Here is a 27,214-nt window from a genome sequence, read left to right on the forward strand (position 1 = left end):
TGTGTGTGTGTGTGTGTGTGTGTGTTGTGGTGTGTGGGTGTTCAAAGACGTCCTTCAACACTGTGTACGGATAAAGATGACATGCGTGAAAGGTCATTGCCTTTGAGAGGGAGAGAGAGAGAGAGAGAGAGAGAGAGAGAGAGAGAGAGAGAGAGAGAGAAAGAGACACACACACACACACACACACACACACACACACACACACACACAGAGGGAGAGAGAAAGAGAAAGAGACAGACAGACAGACAGAGAAAGACAAAGACAAAGAGAGAGACAGAGAGAGAGACAGAGACAGACAGAGACAGAGACAGAGAGACAGAGACAGAGATGCTCGTGAACATCAGTTATCACTGAGTTTGGAATCCGGCACCGAGATGCTTGACATACTAAGAATGGCGTGTCTGAATTGAAAAAACAACAACAAAAAAACCCAACAACAACAACAAAAAACAAAACAAAAACCGCTATTTGTTATTAACAGCCATTTGATGTAATAACTAGAGTCATCATAGTGGTATGAACGACATAGTGCTTGTGGACTGACTCCAGATTTAACGTTGGTTCACTCTTGCCGGGTATGTGGGATGACGAGCAAACGATACAATGGAACATGACATGGAAATCGATCAAGAAAATGTGTCATCACCAGGTATGTGTCGGACACAAAGTATGACAAAAACTTACTCTCTGAATGATGTCATCACATTCTCTTCTCATTACCCAAAATGCAAACTGGCACAAGTTTAAAGTGTCATAATCAAAATAATGTACAATGTACAAACTTGCCGCGGAACATAACGAAGTAACGAGAAAGACATCTGATACGCAAGTTTGTATAATCTTCAGCTTATGCAAAATGTCTTAAATTCTCTGTCGAGTGTGGAGATAATTAAGTAATATCGTGTTGTTTAGTCTTGTTTCAGATAGATAGATATATAGATAGATAGACAGATAAAATGTATACTAGTGTGCGTGTGTGTGTACGAGTGCATGATGTGTGTGTGTGTGGGGGGGGGGGGTGTGTTCAAAGACGTCCTTCAACATGTATTCAGATATAGATGACATACATGAAAGGTCATCGCCTCAGAGAGAGAGAGAGACCGAGAGAGACAGAGAGACAGAAAGACAGACAGAAAGACAGAGACAGAGAGAGACAGAGCCTTAGAGAGATATATAGAGACAGAAGCACAGAGAGACAGAGAGACAAGGAGAGATGCTTCTGAGCATGAGTTAACACCGAGTTTGTTCTCATCGAGTTGCTGGAAATAACAACTGTCGGAGTTGAAAGAAGCGCCAGTTGTTATCAACGGCATTTGATGTCATTCTTGTTGATTGGACTTGTTTTAGACAGATAGATAGAGAGACAGACAAATAGATAGACAGAAAGATAGATAATGTGTGTGTGTGTGTGTGTGTGTGTGTGTGTGTGTGTGTGTGTGTGTGTGCTCGCGCGCGCGCGCGAGCGCGTGCAATCTTATGCGTGGGAATGCGAGAAACAGAGACAGAGAGACAGACAGAGAGACAGATTGCTTATGTAACAAACAGTCTGTAAGCGGCGGTGTTAGTGTTGGATCCACGCCAGCACAACGCTGACGAAAAATTAGATAGAGAAAAATAAAGTTGGGGTTGGCCAGGAAAATTGCTGTGTGAGCACAACTAGCACACCCACACCCACACCAACACCCACACGTTCTGTGCAAGGCAGGGAACTGCAGAAGGGAGTAGACGTTGGGGGGAAAGGGAGGGAGGGAGGAGGGGGTAGAGGGGAAGAAGGACAGAGGTATTCATCGGTGCTTGTAAAGCGCATGCGCAACCCGCATCGAAACTAATGTACGAACCAGTGCAGCTTTGCATGAGCGATCTCAGGGCAGCTAAGTTTTGTTTCGCGTTGATAATCTTCCTCAGTCCGTGCAATTTGCGTGTCGTAAAGAAAATTGTTAATCCTAAACAAATTTGCCTGGAGCAAGACACTTGTTAATGTTAAACAAATTTGCCTGGACTAAGAAAATCAGTTGTGAATGCTAAACAAATGTGCGTGTACTGTAGTAAAGAAAATTGTTTATGCTTAACTCATTTTTGCCTGTAGTAGAGACAATTGTGAATGCTAAACAAATGTGTGTGTGTGTGTGTGTGTCAGTGTGTGTGTGTGTGTGTGTGTGTGTGTGTGAGTGTGTGTAGATTCGCGCACAGGAGTTTGTTTATATGTTTTTGATTCAGTGGACAATTCCCTAGATGCTCAATTCACTTCAAGTTCTTAAATAACCAAGTTATTTATTTACAGATTCATCTGTTCGACTACTTCATTTATATTCATTCATTCATTCATTCAATCAATCAATCAATCATTCCTTCATTCATTCATTTTAGGCATATTTGTATACTTATTTGCTTGCTTGATTCACTCTCTCTCTCTCTCTCTCTCTCTCTCTCTCCATCTCTCTCTGTCTCTGTGACGCTCTCTCACACTCTCTCTCCGGCTTTCTCGCGGAATATTGTGATGCCTGCCCACGCCCACCCCTTCCACACACACACCCATACGCGCACCCCCTCATACCTCCCCCCCCCCCATCCCCACCCCACCCCCCTCCACACACACGATAAGATTTAATTACAGCAAAGTAAATGTCAAACATGCATTCATTTTACAGACGTGAGATGGGTCCTGGAACCGGCTGAGATATAAATATCAATGATACAGGACTGGTTTTTATCCATGAACACAACCAGAGGTGAAACATCGGTTCTCGTTGTTCAGCCTTTTCCTCTTCTTTTTCTGTCGTCTCTCTGCAAGTCTGTTTGAAACTCTCCACTGCTGACTTATGACGGCAAAGAGAATGTGTCAACTTTCTCTGCTCTACCCTCCCTCCTCTCCAACCCGTTCCACACCCCTTTCATGCACCCCTTTCATGCACTCCTGTCATGCACCCTTTTCCCAGCACCCCTGTCATGCACCCCTGTCATGCACCCCTTTCCCAGCACCCCTTTCATGCACCCCTTTCCCAGCACCCCTTTCATGCACCCCTTTCACAGCACCCCTTTTCCAGCACCCCTTTCATGCACCCCTTTCCCACCACCCCTTTCATGCAACCCTTTCCCAGCACCCCTGCCATGCACCCCTTTCATGCACCCCTTTCACAGCACCCCTTTCATGCACCCCTTTCCCAGCACCCCTGCCATGCACCCCTTTTACAGCACTCCTGTTATGCACCCTTACCCAGCACCCCTTTCACAGCACCCCTGTTATGCATCCCTTTCCCAGCACCCCTTTCCCAGCACCCTGTCATGCACCCCTTTCACAGCATCCCTGTCATGCACCCTGGGAAGAAAGAGGATCGGGGGAGGGGGGATGGGGGGGTGGGGGGGGGGGCGGGTTGGGGGCGAGGGGGGAGGAGGAAGAGGAGGGGTACAATGCAAACCGAGGCAATGTCCACAGTTCTTCCCCTCCACTCTGTGTGACTGGCGGAGTGAACCTCCACGCCTTGTAGTGAACACTGCTCATTCCTTCTTGAGGACGAACATTGTGGATGTTGCTCAGATCGGTGACCACAACAGTGAAAGTGTACAGGTCGTGGAGAAGCGAAGCCAGGACAGGGGTTTGCTGACACTGAGGACAGAGATCCTGTCACTGTTCTGACAATCTGTTGTACCTCTCTGGTCTGACTGGTTCAGTTCACTCTCATCAGAAAATGATCAGTCAGGTACACAGCCGGCTTTGGTTTTTGTTTCTGTTGTGTTGTTGACTTGGTCAGTTGGAACAGTACTGGCTGGTATCAGTAGGAATAGTATTGGTTGATACCCTGGGTCAGTAGGAATAGTACTGGTTGGTATGTATAGGAATGGTATTGGTTGATATCCTAGATCAGTAGGAATAGTATTGGTTGGTATCTACAGGAACGGTATTGGTTGATACTCTAGGTCAGTAGGAATAGTATTGGTTGATACCCTGGGTCAGTAGGAATAGTACTGGTTGGTATGTATAGGAATGGTATTGGTTGATATCCTAGATCAGTAGGAATAGTACTGGTTGATATCTATAGGAATGGTCTTGGTTGATACTCTAGGTCAGTAGGAATAGTATTGGTTGATATCTATAGGAATGGTATTGGTTGATGCCCTGGGTCAGTAGGAATAGTACTGGTTGATATCTATAGGAATGGTATTGGTTGATACCCTGGGTCAGTAGGAATAGTATTGGTTGATATCTATAGGAATGGTATTGGTTGATATCCTAGGTCAGTAGGAATAGTATTGGTTGATATCAATAGGAATGGTATTGGTTGATATCTATAGGAATGGTACTGGTTGATATCCCTGCCCTATGTCAGTAGGAATAGTAATGGTTGATATCTATAGGAATGGTATTGGGTGATGCCCTGGGTCAGTAGGAATAGTACTGGTTGATATCTATAGGAATGGTATTGGTTGATGCCCTGGGTCAGTAGGAATAGTACTGGTTGATATCTATAGGAATGGTATTGGTTGATATCCCTGCCCTAAGTCAGTAGGAATAGTACTGGTTGATATCTATAGGAATGGTATTGGGTGATGCCCTGGGTCAGTAGGAATAGTACTGGTTGATATCTATAGGAATGGTATTGGGTGATGCCCTGGGTCAGTAGGAATAGTACTGGTTGATATCTATAGGAATGGTATTGGTTGATATCCTAGGTCAGTAGGAATAGTACTGGTTGATATCTATAGGAATGGTATTGGTTGATATCCTAGGTCAGTAGGAATAGTACTGGTTGATATCTATAGGAATGGTATTGGCTGATGCCCTAGGTCAGTAGGAATAGTACTGGTTGATATCTATAGGAATGGTATTGGGTGATGCCCTAGGTCAGTAGGAATAGTACTGGTTGATATCTATAGGAATGGTATTGGTTCATATCCCTATCCCCAGGTCAATTGGAACAGTACTGGTTGATATCTATAGGAATGGTATTGGGTGATGCCCTGGGTCAGTAGGAATAGTACTGGTTGATATCTATAGGAATGGTATTGGTTGATGCCCTGGGTCAGTAGGAATAGTACTGGTTGATATCTATAGGAATGGTATTGGTTGATGCCCTAGGTCAGTAGGAATAGTACTGGTTGATATCTATAGGAATGGTATTGGCTGATATCCCTACCCTCAGGTCTACTCCTTTAAACGGCCCTTGCCCATTTTCTTTTTCTCACACATATCCGTACAGCGCGCGCGCGCGCGCACACACACACACACACACACACACACACGCGCGCACGCGCAACTAACGCTACTACAGCACACTGACAGACAGATAATGACAGAACGCCCCGCAGACAGAGAGGTGAAGTCAAGGAAGAAAAACGACAACACGGCGACATGGAAAGAAAATAGCTGGCTCAAAGCCAACACCATGTCATGCTTAAATACCACACAACTGGTAGTTGTTTAAAAAAAAAAAAAAAAAAAAAAAAAAAATCCAAGAACAATAAAAAGGGAGGTAAATTCTTGCAATCATGTGCACGTGACCTCCACGTGACGTACACGTGCTCCGCGGCCTAAAAGACCTCAAGGTTGACGTGCCATATAAAAGTTTTCCAGTTCGCGCGATTCGGTAAAACGTTTACCACTGAACATCGATATCAGTCGGACGGTTGTCGTATTGTTAGAGCGCTGGACTCTCGTCCGTTCAACCCCCGCATTTCGTGCACCTGGTGGGTAAAGTGGAGGGGGGATGGGGTGGGGGTGGGGGAGTTCCGATCTCCCAGGTCAACGTATGTGCAGACTCGCTGGTGCTTGAAGCCCCTTTGTGTGTTTTCGCATGCAGAAGATCAAAAAAGCACGTTATTAATACCCGAACCTTATGTAAGCATTCAGTAGGTTATGGAAGCAAGAACATACCCGGTATGCACAACCCCGAAAACGCAGTATGGGTGCCCACAGGGCGGGGTTAAAACAGTCATACACGTAAAAGCCCACTCGTACATGATACGAGACGCCTCCCACGAACACAGATTATGTCTGAAGAAGAAGAAGAAGAAGAAGAACAAGAACAACAACAACAACAACAACAACAACAACAAATCAGGAACGAGAAGAACAAGAAGAACAAATGTGGGTGGCGCTACACTGTGGCGACGTACTTTTCCCGGGGACAGCAGCCCGAATTTCACACAGAGAGGTCTGTTGTGACAAAAAAACAAACAAAAACAAAAAAACACACACAAAAACAACAAAAAAGAACGTATTACAATACAGTACAACGCAATACAATACAGTACAGGATGAAGGTGGCAGAATGGTTAACTCACTTATCTGCCAATAAAGTTTCCGTGAGGAAATGGGTTCGGTTCCCGGTCTGACCTGTTTCCCCCCAGTTGGACTGAGTGTAACATCAAACAAAGCGTCAAGTCATTCGGATCAGACGATAAGGCGGAGAGGTCCTGTGTGCAGTACGCACTTGGCGCCCTGAAAATGAATCCAATGGCAACACAAGTGTTGCATAATTCTGCAGAGGAAATCCGCTCAGGTACAAAAATACATAATCATAATTTTTATATGCATGCACTCAAGGCCTGACAAAGCGCGTTGGGTTATGCTGCTGGTCAGGCATCTGCCCACTAGATGCGGTGTAGCGAATATGGATTTGTTCGTAGGCAATGACGTATCCTTGAGAAACCGACACTGAAATACAATACAATACAAGACAATACAATACAACACAATACAAGACAATACAAGACAAGACAATACAAGACAATACAACACAAGACAATACAAGACAATACAGTATAATGCAATAGAGTACAGTACAATACAATGCAAGACAATACAACACAACACAATACAATGCAAGACAATACAATACAAGACAATACAATACAGTACAATACAATACAACACAATACAGTACAACACAACACAACACAATGCAATTCTTCTGATACTTAATCTGAACCTTCAATACTCAGCAACAACGCCCTTCCACCAGTACTAAGCAGATATGTATACCCAGTAGAGAGATGTTGATGAATGAATGTAGGGTTTGTGGAATGGATGGGTGAGAGATGGGGAATCAAAAAAAATATTTGAAAAAAAGGGGAAAAAAGGTATACCCAGTAAAATGACTTCAAAAAGGGAAAGGGGACCCCCCATAAATATCCAGATAAAACAAAAACAACAACAACCCGGCAAGTGACGCAAAGCAGAACACACAAACACAAGGAGCACACAAGCAACATTCCGACTGGCCGGCCAGCTGCCAAGCCACGACCCATTCCTGGCTTCTCTATCGTGTTGGATCCCCGCCGCCTGCAGAGTTCTGAGGGTGCCAGAAGACAGAAGATGCTATCGTTTCCTCCCCCCTCCCTCCACCCCGCCCCCTCCCCGGATTTCTCTGCCCCTGCTACAGTGCCTGGCAAAGGGGGTAGAATGCCAAAGATACCCCGGGGTGCCAAGACGGGTGGGTGCCATGTACAGGTACACCCCTTGTTGGCTGTACGGGAAAAAAATGTCAGGCTTTTTCCTATAACCTTAGATGACGTGTGTGTGGGGTGGGGGTGGTGGGGTGGTGTAAGAAATGGTTGTGTGTGAAGGGTGTGTGTGTGGGGGGAGGGGGCATGGGGGTGGGTGGGGAGTGAGGGGTGTGTGAGGTGTGTGTGTGTGTGGGTGGGAATGGGGGACAAGGGGGGGGGGGTTGTGGGGTGGTGTAAGAAGTGGTTGTGTGTGAGGGGTGTGTGTGTGTGTGTGTGTGTGTGAGAGGGAGGGGCGGAGGGGGGCGGAGGAGGGTTGTGGGGAGTGTGAGGGGCGTAGGATATTTGATGGGAGTGAGGGGCGTGCGTGGCGGTGTGTGACGGGTGTGTGGGGCGTAAGAGGTTTGTGTGGGTGTGTGAGACATGAGTGTGTGATGGATAGTGGTGAGGGATACGGAGTGGGGAGGGATACAGAGTGGTGAGGGATACAGAGTGTGGAGGGATACAGAGTGGTGAGGGATACAGAGTGGTGAGTGATACAGAGTGGGGAGGGATACATAGTGGTGAGGGATACAGAGTGGGGAGGGACACAGGGTGGTGAGGGGTACAGATGGGGGATACAGAGTGATGAGGGATACAGAGTGGGGAGGGACACATAGTGGTGAGGGGTACAGATGGGGGATACAGAGTGGTGAGTGATACAGAGTGGGGAGGGATACATAGTGGTGAGGGATACAGATGGGGGATACAGAGTGGTGAGTGATACAGAGTGGGGAGGGACACAGAGTGGTGAGGGATACAGATGGGGGATACAGAGTGGTGAGGGATACAGAGTGGTGAGTGATACAGAGTGGGGAGGGACACAGAGTGGTGAGGGATACAGATGGGGGATACAGAGTGATGAGGGATACAGATGGGGGATACAGAGTGGTGAGTGATACAGAGTGGTGAGGGTAGGACAGGGGAAGAGGGTAGTGGGGGTATGGGAGACTGGGATGGTCTGTGGGAGATGATGGGTGGGGATTGGGCGAAACTACGACTGGTAAAAGGCGTGGAGTCGCCGGGGTCCAGTTCTGTCATGTGCAGCTTGCTGACCACTATTACCCAACTGTGGCTACGCAGTTTGAACACTACAGGATTGTGGTTAATTGTCAGCATGTGTGTTTTCAGCTTCAAGAGGAAGGTGGCAGCACGCATTTGGCGTAGTGGAAAAGAACCCAATGGCACTGAGTTTAGGACACTGATGCATCCCCCGTAGAACGATTTAGGATACTGATACGCCCGAAAAACTGGCAGAAGAAAAGTAAAATTGATAAAAATTGAGTGCAGGTGAACCCAACTACTTCCCTCAAAAACGAACCGTCGAAAATTTATTTGAAACTGAGCGCACATTAGCTTAAAAAAAAGTGGTGGTGCGGGTGTGTGTGTGTGTGTGTGTGTGTGTGTGTGTGTGCGCGCGCGCGTATGTGTGTGTGTGTGTGTGACACGGTGTGTGTGACAGTGTTTCAGTGTGTGTGACAGTGTGTGTGTGTGTGAGAGACAGTGTGTGTGTGTGTGTGTGTGTGTGTGTGTGGTTATATGTCGGTTTGTGTGTGTGCGTGCATGTGTGTGTGTGTCGGTTACTGGGTAGTAAAACAACAACAACAACAAAGTTTCCACAATATTCTCTTCGCTGCGTCAGTGACTACTGAAACCTGGGAATGAAAGGACTCGGAAAGGAGTGAACTTTAATCCCCTCAACCCCGCCTCCCTCACACACAGCCAACACTTCACTCCACCCCCACTCTCCACTTAGGAACACAACAAACAATTAACATGCTGTTTCTGTAGTAACCCCACCGAAATACTTGTTTATATATGTCTATGAGTAACCCACGCTTGGCCTGAACCACTGTGTGCCTGCTGCCCGTTCCAGTGTAACACAGCGGCTACACTTCCAGCTAAGCCTTCGGGGATCCCAAATACGTTGCCATGGCAAAGTGGGGGTAAGCGTGCCACATTTGCTACAACAGCAGTGTGCGTTGGAAGAGCTGCTGATGCATACAGCTATGTGCTGCAAAATCGTGGATGTCTTAATTCAGTTAATCGTTATTAATTGTCGTTGGCTGTGCGCCTGGACTGGGCCATCGTCTTTCCCACAACAACGTGTTGCCCATGAACACTGTGAGTCCAGTCAGGCAGTGAAGCAGCAAGCTTGGAATGGGTGGAGTTCAACTGGACTGGGTATGTGTTTACTGGCTCTCAGATGAGGGTGTCCTACCCGCCCCCCTACTGATCTGCCGAGCCCTGGACACAGCTGACGTGAACTCACTGCCCCGATGGCTGCCGGGAGAGGCGATGAGACCTTTAACCTTTACCCGGTGAGGCCGAGGAAGAGCAAGTCATCACATGACTGTCTTAACTGCTGCCGCTGCTGTGCTGATGCCGTAGCCATAGGCGTCAAAGTTGGACGACTCAACATCAGTTTGACCTGCCTGCCTCAGGTAAACAAGCCGGTCCCCGGGTCGGGAAGGCAGGCCCCGTCAGGAGCTGGTGCCGCCAGGTGTCTCACTATGACGTCATCTGCGGGACTGAGATAACGGGTCTACTTCTCATCAACACGTACAACACACTGTCAAATGACCAACAACATCATCAACAATTATTACAAACAAAAATGAAACTGACATCGTCAGTCAGTAAAATCAGCTTTTGCGGGTTGCAACAAACAAAAGATTAAACTGACGAACAACGAAAACACATGGTTATTCATCAAAGGAACAGGGTGACAAAATGATGAAGACGCTTACTGCCAAATGCAGTGTCTGTAAGTGTCTGTGTTCGAAACCCGGTCTCACCATTTATTTTCTCCCACCTTTAGTGAAAAATCAAACTGAGCATTTAGTCCGGTGTGCAACACACACTTGGCGCACTGAAAAAGAACCCATGGCAACAAAAGTGTTGAATCTGGCAACATTCTGTTGTAGAAATCCTCTCTGATACACACACACACACACACACACACACACACACACACACACACACACTCACTTACGCGTACACAGTAATCCCCCCCTCCCCCTCCTCCCACTCGATTTTTTTTCCTTCCCTTGTCTAATATCACTTACAGTGAAAAGACGTTAAACTAAAGAACTAACAACACACACACACACACACACACACAGAGATGTGTGTGCGTGTGTGTGTGTGTGTGTGCCAGTTTCTGTTCTGTTTATATCAGTCTGTTGACCGGTTTATATACTGTTTATATCAGTCTGTTGACCGGTTTATATACTGCTTATATCAGTCCGTTGGCCAGTTGAAATACTGCTTATAGCAGTCTGTTGGCCGGTTTATATACTGCTTATATCAGTCTGTTGGTCGGTTTATATACTGCTTATAGCAGTCCGGTTTATATACTGCTTATAGCAGTTTGTTGGCCGGTTTATATACTGCTTATATCAGTCCGTTGGCCGGTTTATATACTGCTTATATCAGTCTATTGGCGTTTATATACTGCTTACATCAGTCCGGTTTATATACTGCTTATAGCAGTCTGTTGGCCGGTTTATATACTGCTTATATCAGTCTGTCAGCCAGTATACTGTATGTTCTATTTATATTAGTCCGTTGGCCATTTTATAAAGTTTATCAGTGTCAGTCTGTTGGCCAGTTTATAATTCACACTGTTTATTAGTATCAGGATGTTGGCCAGTTTGTAAACTGTTCATAATTATCAGTCTGTTGGCCAGTTCATTATACTGTTCATATTAGTCTGTTGGCCAGACTACATGGCCAGTTTACATGCTGTTTATACTGGCCAGTGTGTTGCCCAGTCATCATAGTATACTATTTATACCAGCCTGTTGGCCAATTCATAATACTGTTCATACCAGCGTGTTGGCCAATTCATAATACTGTTCATACCAGCCTGTTGGCCAATTCATAATACTGTTCATACCAGCCTGTTGGCCAATTCATAATACTGTTCATATCAGCCAGTTGGCCAGTTCATAATACTGTTCATATCAGCCTGTTGGCCAGTTCATAATACTGTTCATATCAGCCAGTTGGCCAGTTCATAATACTGTTCATATCAGCCTGTTGGCCAGTTCATAATACTCAGTGTTCATATCAGTCTGTTGGCCAGTTCATAATTACTGTTCATATCAGTCTGTTGGCCAGTTCATAATTACTGTTCATATCAGTCTGTTCGCCGGTTTCTATCATTTGTTGGCCAATTTATATACTGTTTATACCAATTACTGGCCAGTTTATATACTGTTTATACCAGTCTGTTGGCCAGTTTATATACTGTTTATACCAATTACTGGCCAGTTTATATACTGTTTATACCAGTCTGTTGGACAGTTTATACACTGTCTATACCAGTCTGTTGGCCAGTTTATATTTTCCAGTGTAGCTTAGCGGGCCGCTGGCAGCTTGCACGTTATGCAGGGTCGACAGTTCCAGCTGAGCTTTCGGGGATCCTAACTACGTTGCCATGGCAAAGAGGGGCTGCGTGTTGCAGCGGAATGCTGTGGAACACCGACGGTCTTCTTCTTCGTTAAGCTGCAGCTCAAAAGTTCACTCCTGGGCTTTTGACTGTATGACCGTTTTATTTATTTATTTATTTTATATCTTAACCTTATACTCCGCCGTGTAAGCAGCAATACTCTTGTTTTCGGAGGTACGCATGCTGGGTATGTTCTTGTTTCCATCAGTAACCCATCGGACGGTGTGACATGGATTACGGAATCTTTAACGTGCGTATTTTATGTTGTGCATGAGAATACACACGAAAGGGGTTCATGCACTTTAAGGCCTGCATGCTGTGTTGAACTGGGAGATCGAACCCATCAGGCGTCGTGACCGGGATTCGAACCCAGAACCTCTGATTGAAAGTCCGAGGCTTGAACCTTTCGGCTGGTATGCCCGTAGTAGAACCTGCAAAGTCGATGTATAAGTTACAGCCTCATCCACGTTCTAAGCCATAATACAGCTCTGGACAGGAGAATGATTATCAGGCAAGTCGTGGAAACTTAGGCCTACAGTGTTTAAAAAATAATTCTCAGTTGAAACACCGTTCTCATGCAACAACTATGTCACAAAATCTACAATGATTTCACTATGTCATAAATGGGGGTATCAATTAATACTGTTATCAATATATCATATATTATCGTGGATACATCCACAGAGAACACAACAAAGCCAAAATAATTAATTCCAGATAACTGCTTCTGTTTTTTCCAGAAAAAGAAGACAGAAACACGGTGTTGTCTTCAGTCTCCATCTGTTCCCTGTTTAATAATAATAATTAAAAAAAAAGGTCTTTGTCTAATTTGCTGTTGCATGTAAGATCTTTTGTTTGAATGGCTTGTACGAACTTTTTATTCATTTATTATTTTTCTAAAGTGTAGCGGTAGTGGTTTCTGTGTGTGTGTGTGTGTGTGTTTTCTTCCTTATTATTTTTTTTCTGTGTACATTAATTTTGTGAGCATGTTCGCGTGCTTACCCTTTGGTGTGTGTGTGTTGCTGTTCTTTTTTTCTCTTGGTTTCTTTTTTCTGTCCCATTATCTGCACCGTTTTAGTGGCATTCCTCCCCACGCCGCGCGCGCGCACACACACACACACACAGAAGCACACATACACACCCACACAGAGACAGACACACCAGTGCGTACAAAAACACCCTCCAACTCACATCCACGCGTAATACATGGCTGTGGCCATTTCCATTTCCCCGCCCCCAGAAGCCCCTTCACACACACCAACAAACAGACCTATGAAGGGGATTGACGTCACTGATACCATGGGGACCAGTCTGTTACGTCAGACATTCACCCTCCCACATGTATTTGACACAGACATACAACTTTCCCCCAAAATGTTTAATTTAAAAATGTAAGTCATAGACACATATAATTATAATTTTCCTCCGCCCCTCAAAAATGTTTATGGAGGTATATCCATGCACTGATTTCTGCGAAAACGTTACCTTAACTGCAAATGATGGATTTTAAATAGCGAGGGTTTCCATGAGCGTCACAGCACTCGATCTCTTGTGCGTGTGTGTGTGTGTGTGTGTGTGTTGTGTATATGCACGCGTGTGTGTATGATTATGCATGCGCGCGCGTGTGTCAAAAAACAACAACAAAAAACAAACAAAACAACTCAACTGAACAACAACTAAACAAAAGAATACAGCATATTATGATTTCCAAAGAGGAGAGCAAGGAATGTGAATTGATAATTCCATGCTGTCAGGCAAGAATTAAGAGACAAAGTATGTGTGTCTGGTGTTTGTGTGATGAAAAGGTGATGCAGGATGAGTCCTTCAGCTCCTTTCTTGTTCCTGTTGCTGCTGGCCACCCCTGTCCCACTCCCTCCACACCACCACCACCACTTCCTCTCCCATCCACGTCCGTCCTTCACCCCCAGCACATTCACCTCCACCACTCCCCCCCCAACTTCACCTTTACGCGCCATTGCTGGCTCTCCCTCACTCTTTTGATGGCCAAAGCTCACAGGTCTGTGGGAACCTGACCCGTATGATGCAGGAAGCAGACACACGATGTGAAAGTCAGGGTTCCTCAAAGAACAGGCTGTAAAACGTCGCCTATGTTCCTTATATATATATATATATATATATATATATCTTTTCTTAAAGGATAAACTTTCGTTTTCTTGCTTGATTTCTTTTTTTTTCCTTTCTATTTTTTTGGTGTGTGAGGGGCTGAGGGAGTCAGCGGAGGTGTGTGTGTGTGTGTGTGTGTGTGTGTGTGGTGGGGGGGGGGGGGGGGGGGGGGAATCCGCTTTTTCAGCCATGAATCATATTCATTTTCATATAGCTGTTGATTCATATTTTTTGTTGTAGTTATTGCGGTCTTTTTTTGTTCTTTTTAAATTATAATTTTTCTTTTAATCTCTTTTCCTCTGTTGTTTTGATTTTTCATACAAGTGTTCAAGTGTATATATATATATATATATATATATATTTTTTTTTTTTTTTTTTTTTTTCAATTAATTCTTTTTTTTTCCAATTGCATCCGGCATGGGGTCAGGTGACCGTTCTACAAAAAATCTTCCAACGTGTCTGTAAACTGGGAAAGAGAAAAGAAAGGCATTTTCTTTTTGGCATAAAGACAGAGAAAGACAAGTGTTAGACAGAGTGAGTGACACACACACACACACAGAGAGAGAGAGAGAGAGAGAGAGAGAGAAGACATCAGAAAGTGTGCAGCTAAACTAAGCACACAGCCTCTGAGGCACCAATCAAGAGCACGCACCTGGCGCTCTCTCCTCTCTACCTGCATGCATGGACAGCATGCTAATCAGCTGGCTGTACCCTCAGGTCAGCTACAAGGTAACAAGCTGACTGTACCTCCAGGTAATGAACAAGGTAACAAGTTCACTTTACCTCCATGTGAAGCACAAAGTAACAAGCTGACTTTACCTCCAGGCAAAGAACAAGGTAACACTTTACCCCCTGGTAAGTAACAAGGTAACAAACTGACTTTACCCCCAGGAAGGTAATATGGTAACAAGTTGACTTTATCCAAAGGTAAAGAACATGGTAACAAGCTGACTTTACCCCAAGGTAAAGAACAAAGTACTGAGCTGACTTTACCTCCAGGTAAAGCATTAAGTAACAAGTTCACTTTACTTCCAGGTAAAGGTAACACACTGACTTTACCTTTATGTAAGCAAAAGGTAACTGTTTACCCCTAGGTAAGTTACAAGGTAACACTTTGCCCCCAGATAACAAGCAGACTTTACCCCACGTAAGTAACAAGGTAACAAGTGAACTTTACTCCAAGTAAGTAACAGGGTAAAATTTGACTTTAATCCCAGGTAAGTAACAAGGTAACAATTTGACTGTACACTGACGGGCGCAATAGCCGAGTGGTTAAATGTTGGACTTTAAATCTGAGGGTCCTGGGTTCCAATCTCGGTAGCTGCGCCTGGTGGCTGAAGGGTGGAGATTTTTCTGATCTCCCATGTCAACATATGTGCAGACCTGCTTGTGCCCCCCCTTTTTATATGCAAGCAGATGATCAAATACGCATGTAAAAGATCCTGTAATCCATGTTAGCGTTTGGTGAGTTATAGAAACAAGAATATACCTTGCATGCACACCCCCGAAAAAGAGTATGACTGCCTACATGGCGGGGTAAAAACAGCCATACACATAAAAGTCCACTCGTGTACATACAAGTGAACGTGGGAGTTGCAGCCCATGAACCAACAAGAAGATGACTGTAACCCCAGGTAAGCAGCAAGATGGTGGTATCTGATTTATCAGGACTCCACATCTGCAGCAATCAGCGATGGTGTATGTGTGTGTTTAGTTTAGTGTCTTTTCACAATCAGTGATATTAGATGTGTGTGTACGTGAACTACGCATGCAAATTTAAATGCTTTGCTTTTGTGTGCATATAGGAATGAGTAATTACTAGTATCACAAATGGATTGAGAACTTAAAGTCAAAAATGGGCGAGGCAATTTGCTTAGCTAAGAGCTTCAATAAATAAACAGTGACAATGACTAAGGATGTAATTATGTAAAGCACACACACACACAAACATGAAACCAAAGTTACATTCGTAAACACTCACACAAACGCACCAGTCACATAAGCATGCATGTCTGCACAAAAGCTATTTAACATTATATGGTGAAAAGACAAAACTTAAGAATAAATGAATGCATACAGACATCACACACACACAAATGCAGGCACACACACTGACTAGTTTATCTTTAATCCTTGCTTTTTGCATGTGATGAGGTGAAGTAAACTGCAAACAAACAAGTGAATACTGTTGCCTCACTTTCCATAGTCCATCCTTCACAAAAAAATTACTGTACATTTATGTTTACAATACACCTCGCCAAAGATAAGACCTGATCTTTAAACCTGTCGCTTACAATAAACAAAGGTCACAGAATATAAAACCTTCAATCTGGTCTTAAAAGTTGAAACAAAAACAATGATTTCAGTTCACTAAGCCTCACAAGCCTTTACCTCCATGATACAGGAGAACCACGAAAAAAGACTACACAGAGATGTGGAAGAATGCAATGATCTCAATAACTAAAATTTCAGTTATTTAATTTACATCAGAATATTGGATAAAACAACCAGTAAAGCAATCAATTTCACAACTTCAATGTTAAAACAGGCTGATAAAACCACTTTACACTCTAGCTTCTACCCACTGCAGACTGAACCAATCACATGCCACTCCATTTGGCTAAAATAATCTATTGCATAGTTCCAATTTTAAAACTGACTGCAAATCATCAATCTATCCTGTTCTAGCTTCTGACAAAGACCCTGCAAACATCTTATAGGGTCTTTGTTTCTACCCAACAAACTGAACCAGCCACACACATCTGCTTGTGCAGGACAGGAAGATTTGATTTCTGTTCCCCTGGTCCAGCTGATGTCTCTCCCATGCTTTGACCATCAAAAGCTACCGATAGTCACAAAGTTTTCAATCAGTCGCTGGTTTTCTGATCTGCACAGATTTATGTTGACAGGCTTTACACCTGATGCTGCTGGTATTTGCTTTTCTCTCAGATGGGGTTCGCCTTCAACTGTGGATTTAAAGCTGGAGCAACACATCTGTTAGTTTCGTGAAACCAACAGGAAAAAGATAATAGTAACCTCACAACATATACATGTCAGTTTAGTCAGTCGCTACGTGTTTTTTTTACCCCCCTCCCAAACATCCACCAAGAAAGTGGAGGGGCATACAACAGACGAAAGACAAACATTATTTGTGTATGTCAATTTTAATCTTGTACAATGATACATAAAAGCAAATATAATACCATGGTTGAACAGGGTATCAGTATTAATTGCTCAACAATTATTTTACATTTTATCATTTGATTTTAAGAAATCCCATTCTGTATCATCATGAATACACTGTTGATATCATAATGGTGTTTTGTGGGAAACCTTTTCCAAGTACAAAATTATCAAAGTAAAGAACATATTTGTTGTCATGTGTAGGTTGCTGTGTGTGTGTGTGTGTGTGTGTGTGTGTGTGCGCGCGCGCGCGTGTGTGTATGCAAGATCCTCTGTATTAAACACTGAAACAGTATGGCAGACTTCTGAACCAAGAGATCCTGCCTGATATTCAGGCCATGTTTGAATGTGGAAAAGGTAACAGTCTGACCATGTCATGAGAACTGAAGACAGTCTTTATGGGCACAAGTCTCCCACTCTGGGAGATCACCATGGCAACGTGCCAACAGGGAGAGCTGACAATGCTGAACTCTACATTCACATAAGATAAATCTTCCATTTACTCCAATTACTTTATGTAAATCAAGCCTTGCATATTCAGGTGGTTGGTTATGGAATCATATCCCAAAAATTTTAAAAACTTAATCAATGTTTCTAAATTTGAAATCTAACTTACATATGTATATATACTTGATGAATCTTTCATACTTTACACCCCTTTATCCTAAAATGCACTCATTATGTTTCAATACAATTAATTCTTACACATAAAAATGATAGTTGCTTTCATATTCACTTCTCATGTTCCTTCTATCTCGTCTCTGTCACTCTGTCTCTCCTTCTACAACCCCCCCACCCGCCCCCCCCACCACCCACCCAACCCACCCCCTTTTTTTTCATGATGTGATCTTTTCCAATAATTGTATGTATCACACTTCATTTGTTTATGTACATGCTTTCATTTATGCCTTTTATTTTCATGTGTGTGTGTGTGTGTGTGTGTGTGTGTGTGTGTGTGTGTGTGTGTGTGTGTGTGTGTGTGTGAGTGTGTGTGTGTGTTGCCTTTGCTTTGACTTCTCTTTCTCTTTTTTTCCCTCCTGAAGGCTGGATGTAAAAAAGCAGTTATGCTTACAATACCCCACTACCCTTGTGAAATAAAAATTTGTTTCATTTTGTTTCACATAATACTGCTATTACTACTAAGGAACACTTGTTCAGTGCTTTTTCTCAAATATAGCTCACGGCGCTTTGCATGAGAAGCATTGAAAGAGGCTGAAGAAGTACAGTGTCTGATGTTAAATGGAGGGCTATTCCAGATAGTTGGACCCTGAAAGGAAAGGATACGTTGACCGAAGGACTTTCTTCTGATAGATGGTACACAAATAATCTGATATCTCTGACAGCTGACCATGGTAATGGTGCCAACAGGAAGTTTAGTCTGTACTGAACTCTTTATTTACTGAGTCAACCAAGGTAACACGTCAAAAAAAGGTCAGACTGTACTGATGTCTTCAAGAACTCCTTCCGAAACATATGGCCAATCTACAACATCCACACTGCCTGGACTACTATAGTGTGGTTTGTACTGTTGTGTTATTGTGTTGTGGTGTTGTGTGGGTGTGGTGTGATATGATGTGGTGCTGTGAGGTGTGGTGTTGGTGGCGAGGTGTGGTGTGGTGTGCTGTTCATGCCACTGACTTTCCTTACCCAACAGTCATGATGCCAGGCACATCTGGCAATGTGAGCACTCAAGCATGCATGTGAAAGCATGCACAGACACTGAGAGACTGTGGATTTAATGCAATCTTTCCATATATGAACCTGACCACCAGGTAACAGCGGTTTCCACGCTGATGATATATATATTTCACACAGATGATAACAGGAGGTGGGGATAAACAAAAGGTACTCAATAACAAAGAAAAATGCAAATACATTAAGACTAGTCACAAAAAAGATTTAATGAAAATGTTGGTACTTTAAAACACAATATATGATTTATATGATAAAGTGAAAAAAAAGAAAGAAAAAAAAAAAAAGAAAAAAAAAAAAGGAACAAACACAAAAGTAAACTTCCTGAATTACTCTAAATCACTGATACTTTGAAAAAAAGTTTGTTTTTCTTTCTGCTTAACACATGCACCTAGGCTTAAAGTCTGTCATTGCCACTGGAGTCAGCAATGCTTTGTACAAGCCAAAACAATTTTCAACTGTTGAAAGAAAGAAAAGCGATAATAATGTTTAGTACTTTTTCATCAAAACACTGCTTTAATTAAGCACTATGGAAAAACAAGTTCCTGAACTACAAGCACTAGATATATAAACTGTCATATATACAGCAATATTGAAGGATAACAAAACCCATCTTGTCAGCAATCATGACAAATGAAACATTAATCTTCCAGTGAAAATAGTGGAAATCACTAACTATAATTTTTTTCTTGCTTCTTTTGAGATTCTCTTTGCTGAACATTATTATTATTTTTTTAGCATAAGACACTGTATATGCAGTTGTTGTTTTTTCAGAAGAACTAGATAATGCACTGATACTACATGGTTAGTGCAAGATAATGCACTGATACTACATGGTTAGTGCAAGATAATGCACTGATACTACATGGTCAGTGCAATGTAGTGATTTTTTGCACTTTAAACTGCTGTTTAATGAAATCCTCCATGCCCCAACAGGGGTCAAAGGATAACATATTCATGATTATCTTACATGGACTATCATCTGCTAAACTGCTAATCCTTTTAAAAATGAGACAACTTTCAAAACGATTAGAAAACACTGAAAAAAAAAACACGTCAAAATATTTTCTGCGATGCAGTCTTGTGAAACCCTCATTTCAGATTTTTTTTTTTTTTTTTTTTGGTCACTGTGTAAAATCCTTGAAATGTAACTCAGCTACATATTGAATCCTGTCACTGTGTCAATCCTAAAATGTAACTCAGCTACATATTGAATCCTGTCACTGTGTCAATCCTAAAATGTAACTCAGCTACATATTGAATCCTGTCACTGTGTCAACCCTAAAATATAACTTGGCTATATATAGAATCATGTCACTGTGTCAATCCTAAAATGCAACTCAGCTACATATTGAATCCTGTCACTGTGTCAATTCTAAAATGTAACTCAGCTACATATAGAATCCTTACTTCATTACTGACAGTATTGCTGACTGTTTTCAACACTTTACAATTGTCGATTCTTGCACCTATTTAAAGTATGTTTTCAAAGTGTTGTTTTTTTTTTTTAACAGCCTATAATAAAGATTGATTCTTCTATTCTTTTTAGCCATGATTCATGTTACAGATCATTTTGTTTAACTCGTAAGTGAAAATTGTTTGACCAATAAAAAAAACAAAAAAACAACAAAAACCCCCCCCAAAAAAACACCAACAACAAAGAAAAAAAAATCTATAAAACTACTCTTTCTGCACTGTTGCCATGACATTTATTAACTTCAGACTCAGTGAAATTTGTTTTTTTTTTTTTTTTTCTCCTTTTAAACTGTCCAAAGTCTCTGAACCCAAAAGTCATGGAGGATTAAGATCTACATCCAAATACTGATGCCAGCATCATGCACAACCAAAGAAAAGTTTCAATACTGAAATGTCTTCATACTTGCACAGATAGGAATCCACAGGCGACCAACCAGCACCACACCAAAGAGACGTCTTGAAACATGCAATCATTAACAGAGTCTAACATAACACTAATAGACAGCATTGATCAAACTAAATCTTTTGAACACAACCTGTGACAATTTACAGCACACGTCATCACCTGAGCCCAATCAATTTCTCCACAGGTTCATACTGCCAGTCATCCTCATCAATTTCCTTCGCCAGTTTACGAAGCTGTTTCAATCTCTGCTCGTGCAAATCTGAAAGAGAAGGGACATAACTGATTCAGTTTGAATTGGAGGGTAAAGCAATGGGTAACACACAACCAAAAACAAATTTGGGGGGAGGGGATGTGGCGAAGGGGGTAACTTTGAAACTGAGGACAAAACAAACAACACAATCAAACAACACATGACAGCAAGCTAAACATGATAGTTTCAATATATATTACAGAATATTAAACACAAACATATAATATATACATAATTTTTTATAAACAACTTTTCTTTTTCAAGATACAAAAATCATTATATTGTAGAATATTAAACACACATATCTACATCTATCTATCTGACTATCTATAGTCACTCAGCCTCCCATCATACTGATAGTGATAGTCAACAGCTGAGGAACGTAACTACTCCACACCCTTTCATCTGTATTGACCTATGATTTTTTGTTTTTTTTATGTGTGTGTGTAATATATATTTATATGAAGAAATTGTCTTCTGAAAAGGCCACTTTTGACAATAATAAGCATCAGGAAAAAAAAGAAGAGATGTTTGCCATTCATATACCAATATAGAATTATGTAGCTATCTGCATCTCTGCAGGGTTGTAGCTCTCTGTTTCAAAGAAGCTGCAGCAATATAGACTACATTCATAAAGAGTTACACTTGCAGCAATATCTATATCACCAGAGTTGTAGAAATATCTACATCTCCAAAGAGCTGGAGCAATATCTCTATAGTCTCCAAAGAGATTTAGCAATATATTTCCAAAGAATTTGCAGCAATATCTATATTTCTAAAGAGTTGTAGCAATATCCACATAATCTCCAAAGAGTTGTAGCAATATCTATATTTCCAAAGAGTTGTAGTAATATCTACATAGTCTCCAAAGAGTTGCAGCAATATCTACATAGTCTCCAAAGAGTTGTAGCAATATCTACATCATCTACAAAGAGTAGCAGTATCTACATCTAAAAAAAATTGTAGGAATATCTGCATCTCCAAAGAGTTGTAGCAATATCTGCATCTCCAAAGATTTGTAGCAATATGAATATCTGAATCTCCAAAGAGTTGTAGCAATGTCTACATCGAGAATTTACCCGTTCAGTGCCAGGGAAGTTGGGTATAATTTTTTTTTTTTTTTTTTTTAAGTGCTCTCCCCTTCCCAAGGCATTTTGAGGATTCTGGGGTAACAAAACTAAAAGCAATTCCAGCACAAAAATTATACAAGATACAGAAGCTAAGTAAACGCTTTTGTGATGGAAAATGAATAAGGATTCTGAATCAGAGCTTTTTTCCCCCAATTCATTTTGATATTAGATAACTATCCTGGCATTTCAAAGTGACGTTAATACATTTTGTGTACTAAAAAGTCTAATTCCAACTCCACAGAATGACATCCGAAAAGAAGACAAACAAAAACCAACTGGAAATAGCATGCTTATAGTCACAATAAATTGTAGAAGAAAATAAAACAGGTTATATGTTAATGATAACAACTGCAAAGCTTGTAAACAGTTTACAAGCACTGACCTTTCTGCAGAGCGTTGGTGTTCATGTCGATGGCCTGTTCCAGCTGCACTTTGCTCATCATAGTGCAGCTCCCCTGCAGGTTCAGCACATACTTGTCTGCAAAGACAGCAGCGCAAAAAATTACTCACTGCAAACATGGCCTCAAATTGAGTGAAAAACACATTAAAAATCTGCTTTCATAGATGTCTACATAGTGATGTGTAACGTGGTGTGTTGTATTGTGTTTCGCACTGTGTGTCTGTTTGCTGATGCATTCCACTTGTGTTGCTTGTAAGTCTTGATGATAGTGCCCTGTGTTAATAGTTTTTGGAACCATTGTTTCCCCATACTTATCTTATTATAGATACCCACTGTTCTTCTTGTCATTATCATTGTTACTGTTGTAAACTATATGAAGTATCCTAAGCCAAATGGAACCAAATGAGCCATAAGATTAGTTTGACAGATGAAATCACAGTTCTGATCAGAACTGTAAAAACTAGAACCAAGATCACTGGGTCTCATCTACCCTCTCTGGACAACATACACCACAAGCAGTTGCTCAGAAAAGCAAGGTCAACCAGTCAGGATGAATCATATATCAGCTTTCAGGATTTCTGAGCCACTCCCCATCATGTCGTCAGTACAGAAGTATTAGTACCATAAATAATTGCTTCACCAATAGCTTCTTCCCAAATGCAATCAATGCCTGTTTCTCAGAACAATCAAAAGTGTACAAATTTATCAAACAAAGTTCTGTGCAATCAGCAACCATATGACTGCAGATCTTGTCATCAGCCCCATCCATCTTATGTAATGTGTCGCATATATTCAAGGAAGCACATGCATTGACTTGATATCCTCTAAGAGAGAGAGAGAGAGAGAGAGAGAGAGAGAGAGAGTGTATGTGTGTGAGTGAAGGGGCATGTGCAGACATGTGTAAACATGCATATGCACATGACTTTTATAGGTTATAAACATGCACATGTATGTATACTTACATGTATTAAAGTGCAAGTGCAGTCTCAACAAAAAGTTAAGACCACCACATAACACTTGAAAGCAAGTATATTTTCATAGAATGTTAAAAAATTCAGAGATAATAATAATTATAAATCATGCAAGGTGCATATGGTCTACCACCATACTCTCACTGGACATAATTATAATACTGCAGCTGTACAGAATGTTTCACTTTCAGGCACATGTACACCAGGCACTGTTAAAAAACAGCAAAAAACAGGTGTTTGAAAAAAAAAATTTTCAGCCTAAAATGGAGAGTACTAAGTGGTATAAAAATGATACCCGTTGTTTTTCACAGTCACATAAGAAAATGGAAATGTACAGCATGTACATGTTTTGTAATAAACTTTTTATAAAGCACCTTTGCTGCTTATTACAATTACAACGGCTGCAAACATTTCTGTTTACCAAAAACTGAGCATCATTTCGCCATGCCCCCAAGAGGAAAACTCTGCAGGTAGTTTAAGTAGTCCTTAACTTAATGTGAACCCAGTAATACATAACTAATGCGACCCACCCATGGTAATAATGAAGGAAGAAGAAAATGGTCTTACTGCTGCTGGAGCCAGTCCTTGATGCCTCAGAGGACTGAAGATGAGGCTGCGTCAGCAGCTGAACCAACAGTGCATTGGACATTTTCTCAGGAACTTCAGTAGTTACTAGTAAAAGGAAAAAAGAAAAAAAAGGAAGATATCTCAGAGGTCTGGAACAGAGAAGAGAAAGATTCAGATATTTTCCACAGCGTTCACAACTGCTTGGCTTTTTGTTTACAAATGTTTATTGCTGCTTCAGTGCTTGTCAAAATGCATAAACTTTACCCAACTGTGCTAAAAATTAATGAACTTTCAGGATATGGGGGAGGGGCGGGTCACTTCCTTAATTCATTTTTTCCAAACCCTTCCCAAACTGATTTGAACTGGATCAATTTAGAAACATTATATGGCCAGATAATGAAACCTACTTGGTACTTTCTTTTTCAGTTATCAGGCCTGACACGTTTTTAGTCGGAAATAAAAAGAAGACAATAATCAATGAAAATGAACCATGTCATAATTATAATAATGACATTTTCATTTTATTTTTTTCTATCCAGACCTGTACACTTCAGTGCCAAATAAATTAATTGCAGACATTTATGATTCATGAAAAAGCTGTAATACATATTTTATTGAGACAAGAGGAATGTGACAGAACAGTCATGATGCTTTTCTGCCAATTATAATTTATGCAGTGTCCATAAGGGTCTGAGTTCACATCTCGCTGTCACACTCTCTCCAAAGTTTGACTGGAAAATCAAACTGAACATCTACTGATATATTCATTTGAATGAGAATAAGCCCCTTGTTGTCTCAGCACTTAGGGAACTGAAAAAGTACCTATGGCAATGGAAGTGTTGTCCGCTGTTAAAATTATGTCGAAGACATCCACTCTGATAGGTATATATATATATACATATATATATATATATATATATATATATATATATATATATATATATATATATATATGAGGCTGTAACTGTGATCAAGCCAATAATGACGAAAATTTTGTTAACACCAAAGTGTTGTTGGTTTTTTTTGTTTGTTTTTTTTTCCGGACTTTCTTGGGTCGACCACCGTTTTATTATATATATATATATATATATATATATAAATTCATTATGACATTCAGAATAGATGAGAAAAAATGTGAACATTAACAATAACAGATAAAAGTGATTATGTTGATATATATATATATATATATATATATATATATATACATGCATATATAGTTCATTACACAATCAAACACATGAATCATTTTATGGTTTTTAGTGACAATATATAAAGTCACAGACACAAACACATACACAGAAACATAAGCACACGCGCACGCACACACACACACACGTTTTGATATGTCATTCATCTTTATGCTGAGCGCAGAGCTGCAGTCATTTCTAGCCCAACCATGTTACCATTGTCTTCTACGTTCGCTGACACCGCCCCCCCCCCCCTTTTTTTTCCCCCATCGCTGTATCTTTATACTATTCAAAGTGTTGTTGTTGTGGTTTCTTCTTTCTGTAAGTGTGTGTGTGTGTGTGTGTGTGTGTGTGTGTGTGTGTGTAATATATGTATATATCATATGCATGCACTCCAGCCCTCACTAGGGCATTGCATTCTGCTGCTGGTCTTGCATCAGCTAACAGATGTGGATTTGTTTGAAAGCAATATCTCCTTCAAGCCTTGAGTAGCTGAAACATTAATTTAATATTCACTGACTCAGCTTCATGCTTCTCAGTCAATGTATTGATGTACGCCACTGTGTGTGTGTGTGTGTGTGTGTGTGAGTTTCTGTGTGTGTGTGTGTAAATCACTAGGTTGAATTAAAAGCTACTGCTTCAAACCTGCTCTCACTAGTACAGACACTAGTCTCAGTCTGACCTTCAGTCTCAGTCTCAGATTGAAAGTGAAATCCACTGTATGATTTATAAAGTATAAACAAACACTTATCGTGACAAAACCAAACTGTAGCACTGGTGCAATTAATCTTCAAAAAGACAAGAAATAAAGCATCAGAACTCGCAACAAGGAGCACATGACTCATTCAAACACACACAAAAATATGAGCAGGCGACTTGTGAGGTAATGAATACTTTAAAGAAGACCCTGAATGCAACTAACTGTAAATGAGTCATATATATCCTAAGACTGGGCTTCCATGCATACTCAATAATTAAAGAAGTGAATCCTTATTATGCGGTAAAAGCACAGTGTTGATGATAAACTAAAAGTGCCAGTCACTGATCTGAAAAATTGAAAACACAATTCATGAATCGTGTTGTAGCAACATACCACACTTACATTTCGGTGTAACGGGCTGTCGATCAAATGACTGTGATTATACAATCTTACAAGCAAGTAATCGTATAATCAACAACTCAAATTCTTTGAATACTCAGCGTTTGTGGTCAGTAAACATGCACACAAGACTCCATCTTGAATGTGCAAATCACGTGACTTTAAACTCACTTCTTTTTCCCAAACAGCAAATTTCTGTAGGATCATTTAATATCCTTTTTTTTTTTTTTTTTTTTTTTGCCTTGAAACTTTCAGTCCAACGACATGTTTTGGGTGTCAAGTGTATGCCTGGGAGTCAGTGAAAAACCTACGAACAAGTACTTTATTTGTTCTCAGTAAAAAAAAACAACCCCCCCCCCCCCCAAAACAGACGACCCCTTTCGTCTGCTCGTACAATGTCAGCACAGCCAGAATACTTGTCAGCTAACTCGAGATAATAATACGGTATTGGCTGTGCCCAGAATAATTTACTGCTATAGCAGATACTACCCTAACCCACAAGCTAAAAGTCATTTGCAAGACTTAACTACCCCACCCAGATACACTTTTAAATTTAATTAATTATACTCAGACCGGGGACGACGAAAATTGTAGTCTGCTGAATGTTATTCAAAATAAAGCACTTTATTTTAACCGAAAAAAATCTGTTAGCCTGAAAATACAGCTAAAGGAAAAACAAATTATTGTGGCTCTTTTGCTGTAAATTCTGTGAACTTACATCAAGATCACTATTTCATTGTGTTTTTTTTTCATTTTTGAACAAATGTAGTTTTCTCTGATTTAAGTTTGTA

At 41.2% G+C, this 27,214-nt stretch overlaps 1 protein-coding gene across 5 annotated transcripts; it reads right to left on the reverse strand.

Moving 5' to 3' along the window:
* Window positions 1-16,171: 16,171 nt before the first annotated feature.
* LOC143281232 (uncharacterized) lies at window positions 16,172-26,568 on the reverse strand. 5 transcript variants are annotated; one of them, XM_076586342.1, is made up of 5 exons: window positions 26,427-26,568; window positions 24,135-24,239; window positions 22,579-22,674; window positions 20,976-21,075; window positions 16,172-16,946 (listed from the first exon to the last, which is right to left on the reverse strand). In XM_076586342.1, exons 2-5 carry the CDS (start codon window positions 24,214-24,216, stop codon window positions 16,895-16,897), a joined length of 330 nt encoding a protein of 109 aa, XP_076442457.1. In that variant the 5' UTR covers window positions 24,217-24,239; window positions 26,427-26,568; the 3' UTR covers window positions 16,172-16,894. The 5 variants fall into 5 exon arrangements, with proteins under 5 accessions (XP_076442457.1, XP_076442447.1, XP_076442474.1 ...); XM_076586332.1 differs by having other exon boundaries at window positions 24,135-24,283; XM_076586359.1 differs by having other exon boundaries at window positions 26,418-26,568.
* Window positions 26,569-27,214: the final 646 nt, after the last annotated feature.

The sequence above is a fragment of the Babylonia areolata genome, chromosome 1 (genome assembly GCF_041734735.1).
Source record: "Babylonia areolata isolate BAREFJ2019XMU chromosome 1, ASM4173473v1, whole genome shotgun sequence".
NCBI lineage: Eukaryota > Metazoa > Mollusca > Gastropoda > Neogastropoda > Buccinidae > Babylonia > Babylonia areolata.

Excerpts from the sequence above, each read along its gene's own strand:
- LOC143281232 (XM_076586342.1), bottom strand. The coding sequence starts at position 24,216 with ATGTCCAATGCACTGTTGGTTCAGCTGCTGACGCAGCCTCATCTTCAG. Across the intron at positions 22,675-24,134 it reads AAGGACTGGCTCCAGCAGCA|ACAAGTATGTGCTGAACCTG; the intron begins GTAAGACCATTT and ends CTGTCTTTGCAG. Across the intron at positions 21,076-22,578 it reads CACCAACGCTCTGCAGAAAG|ATTTGCACGAGCAGAGATTG; the intron begins GTCAGTGCTTGT and ends CTTCTCTTTCAG.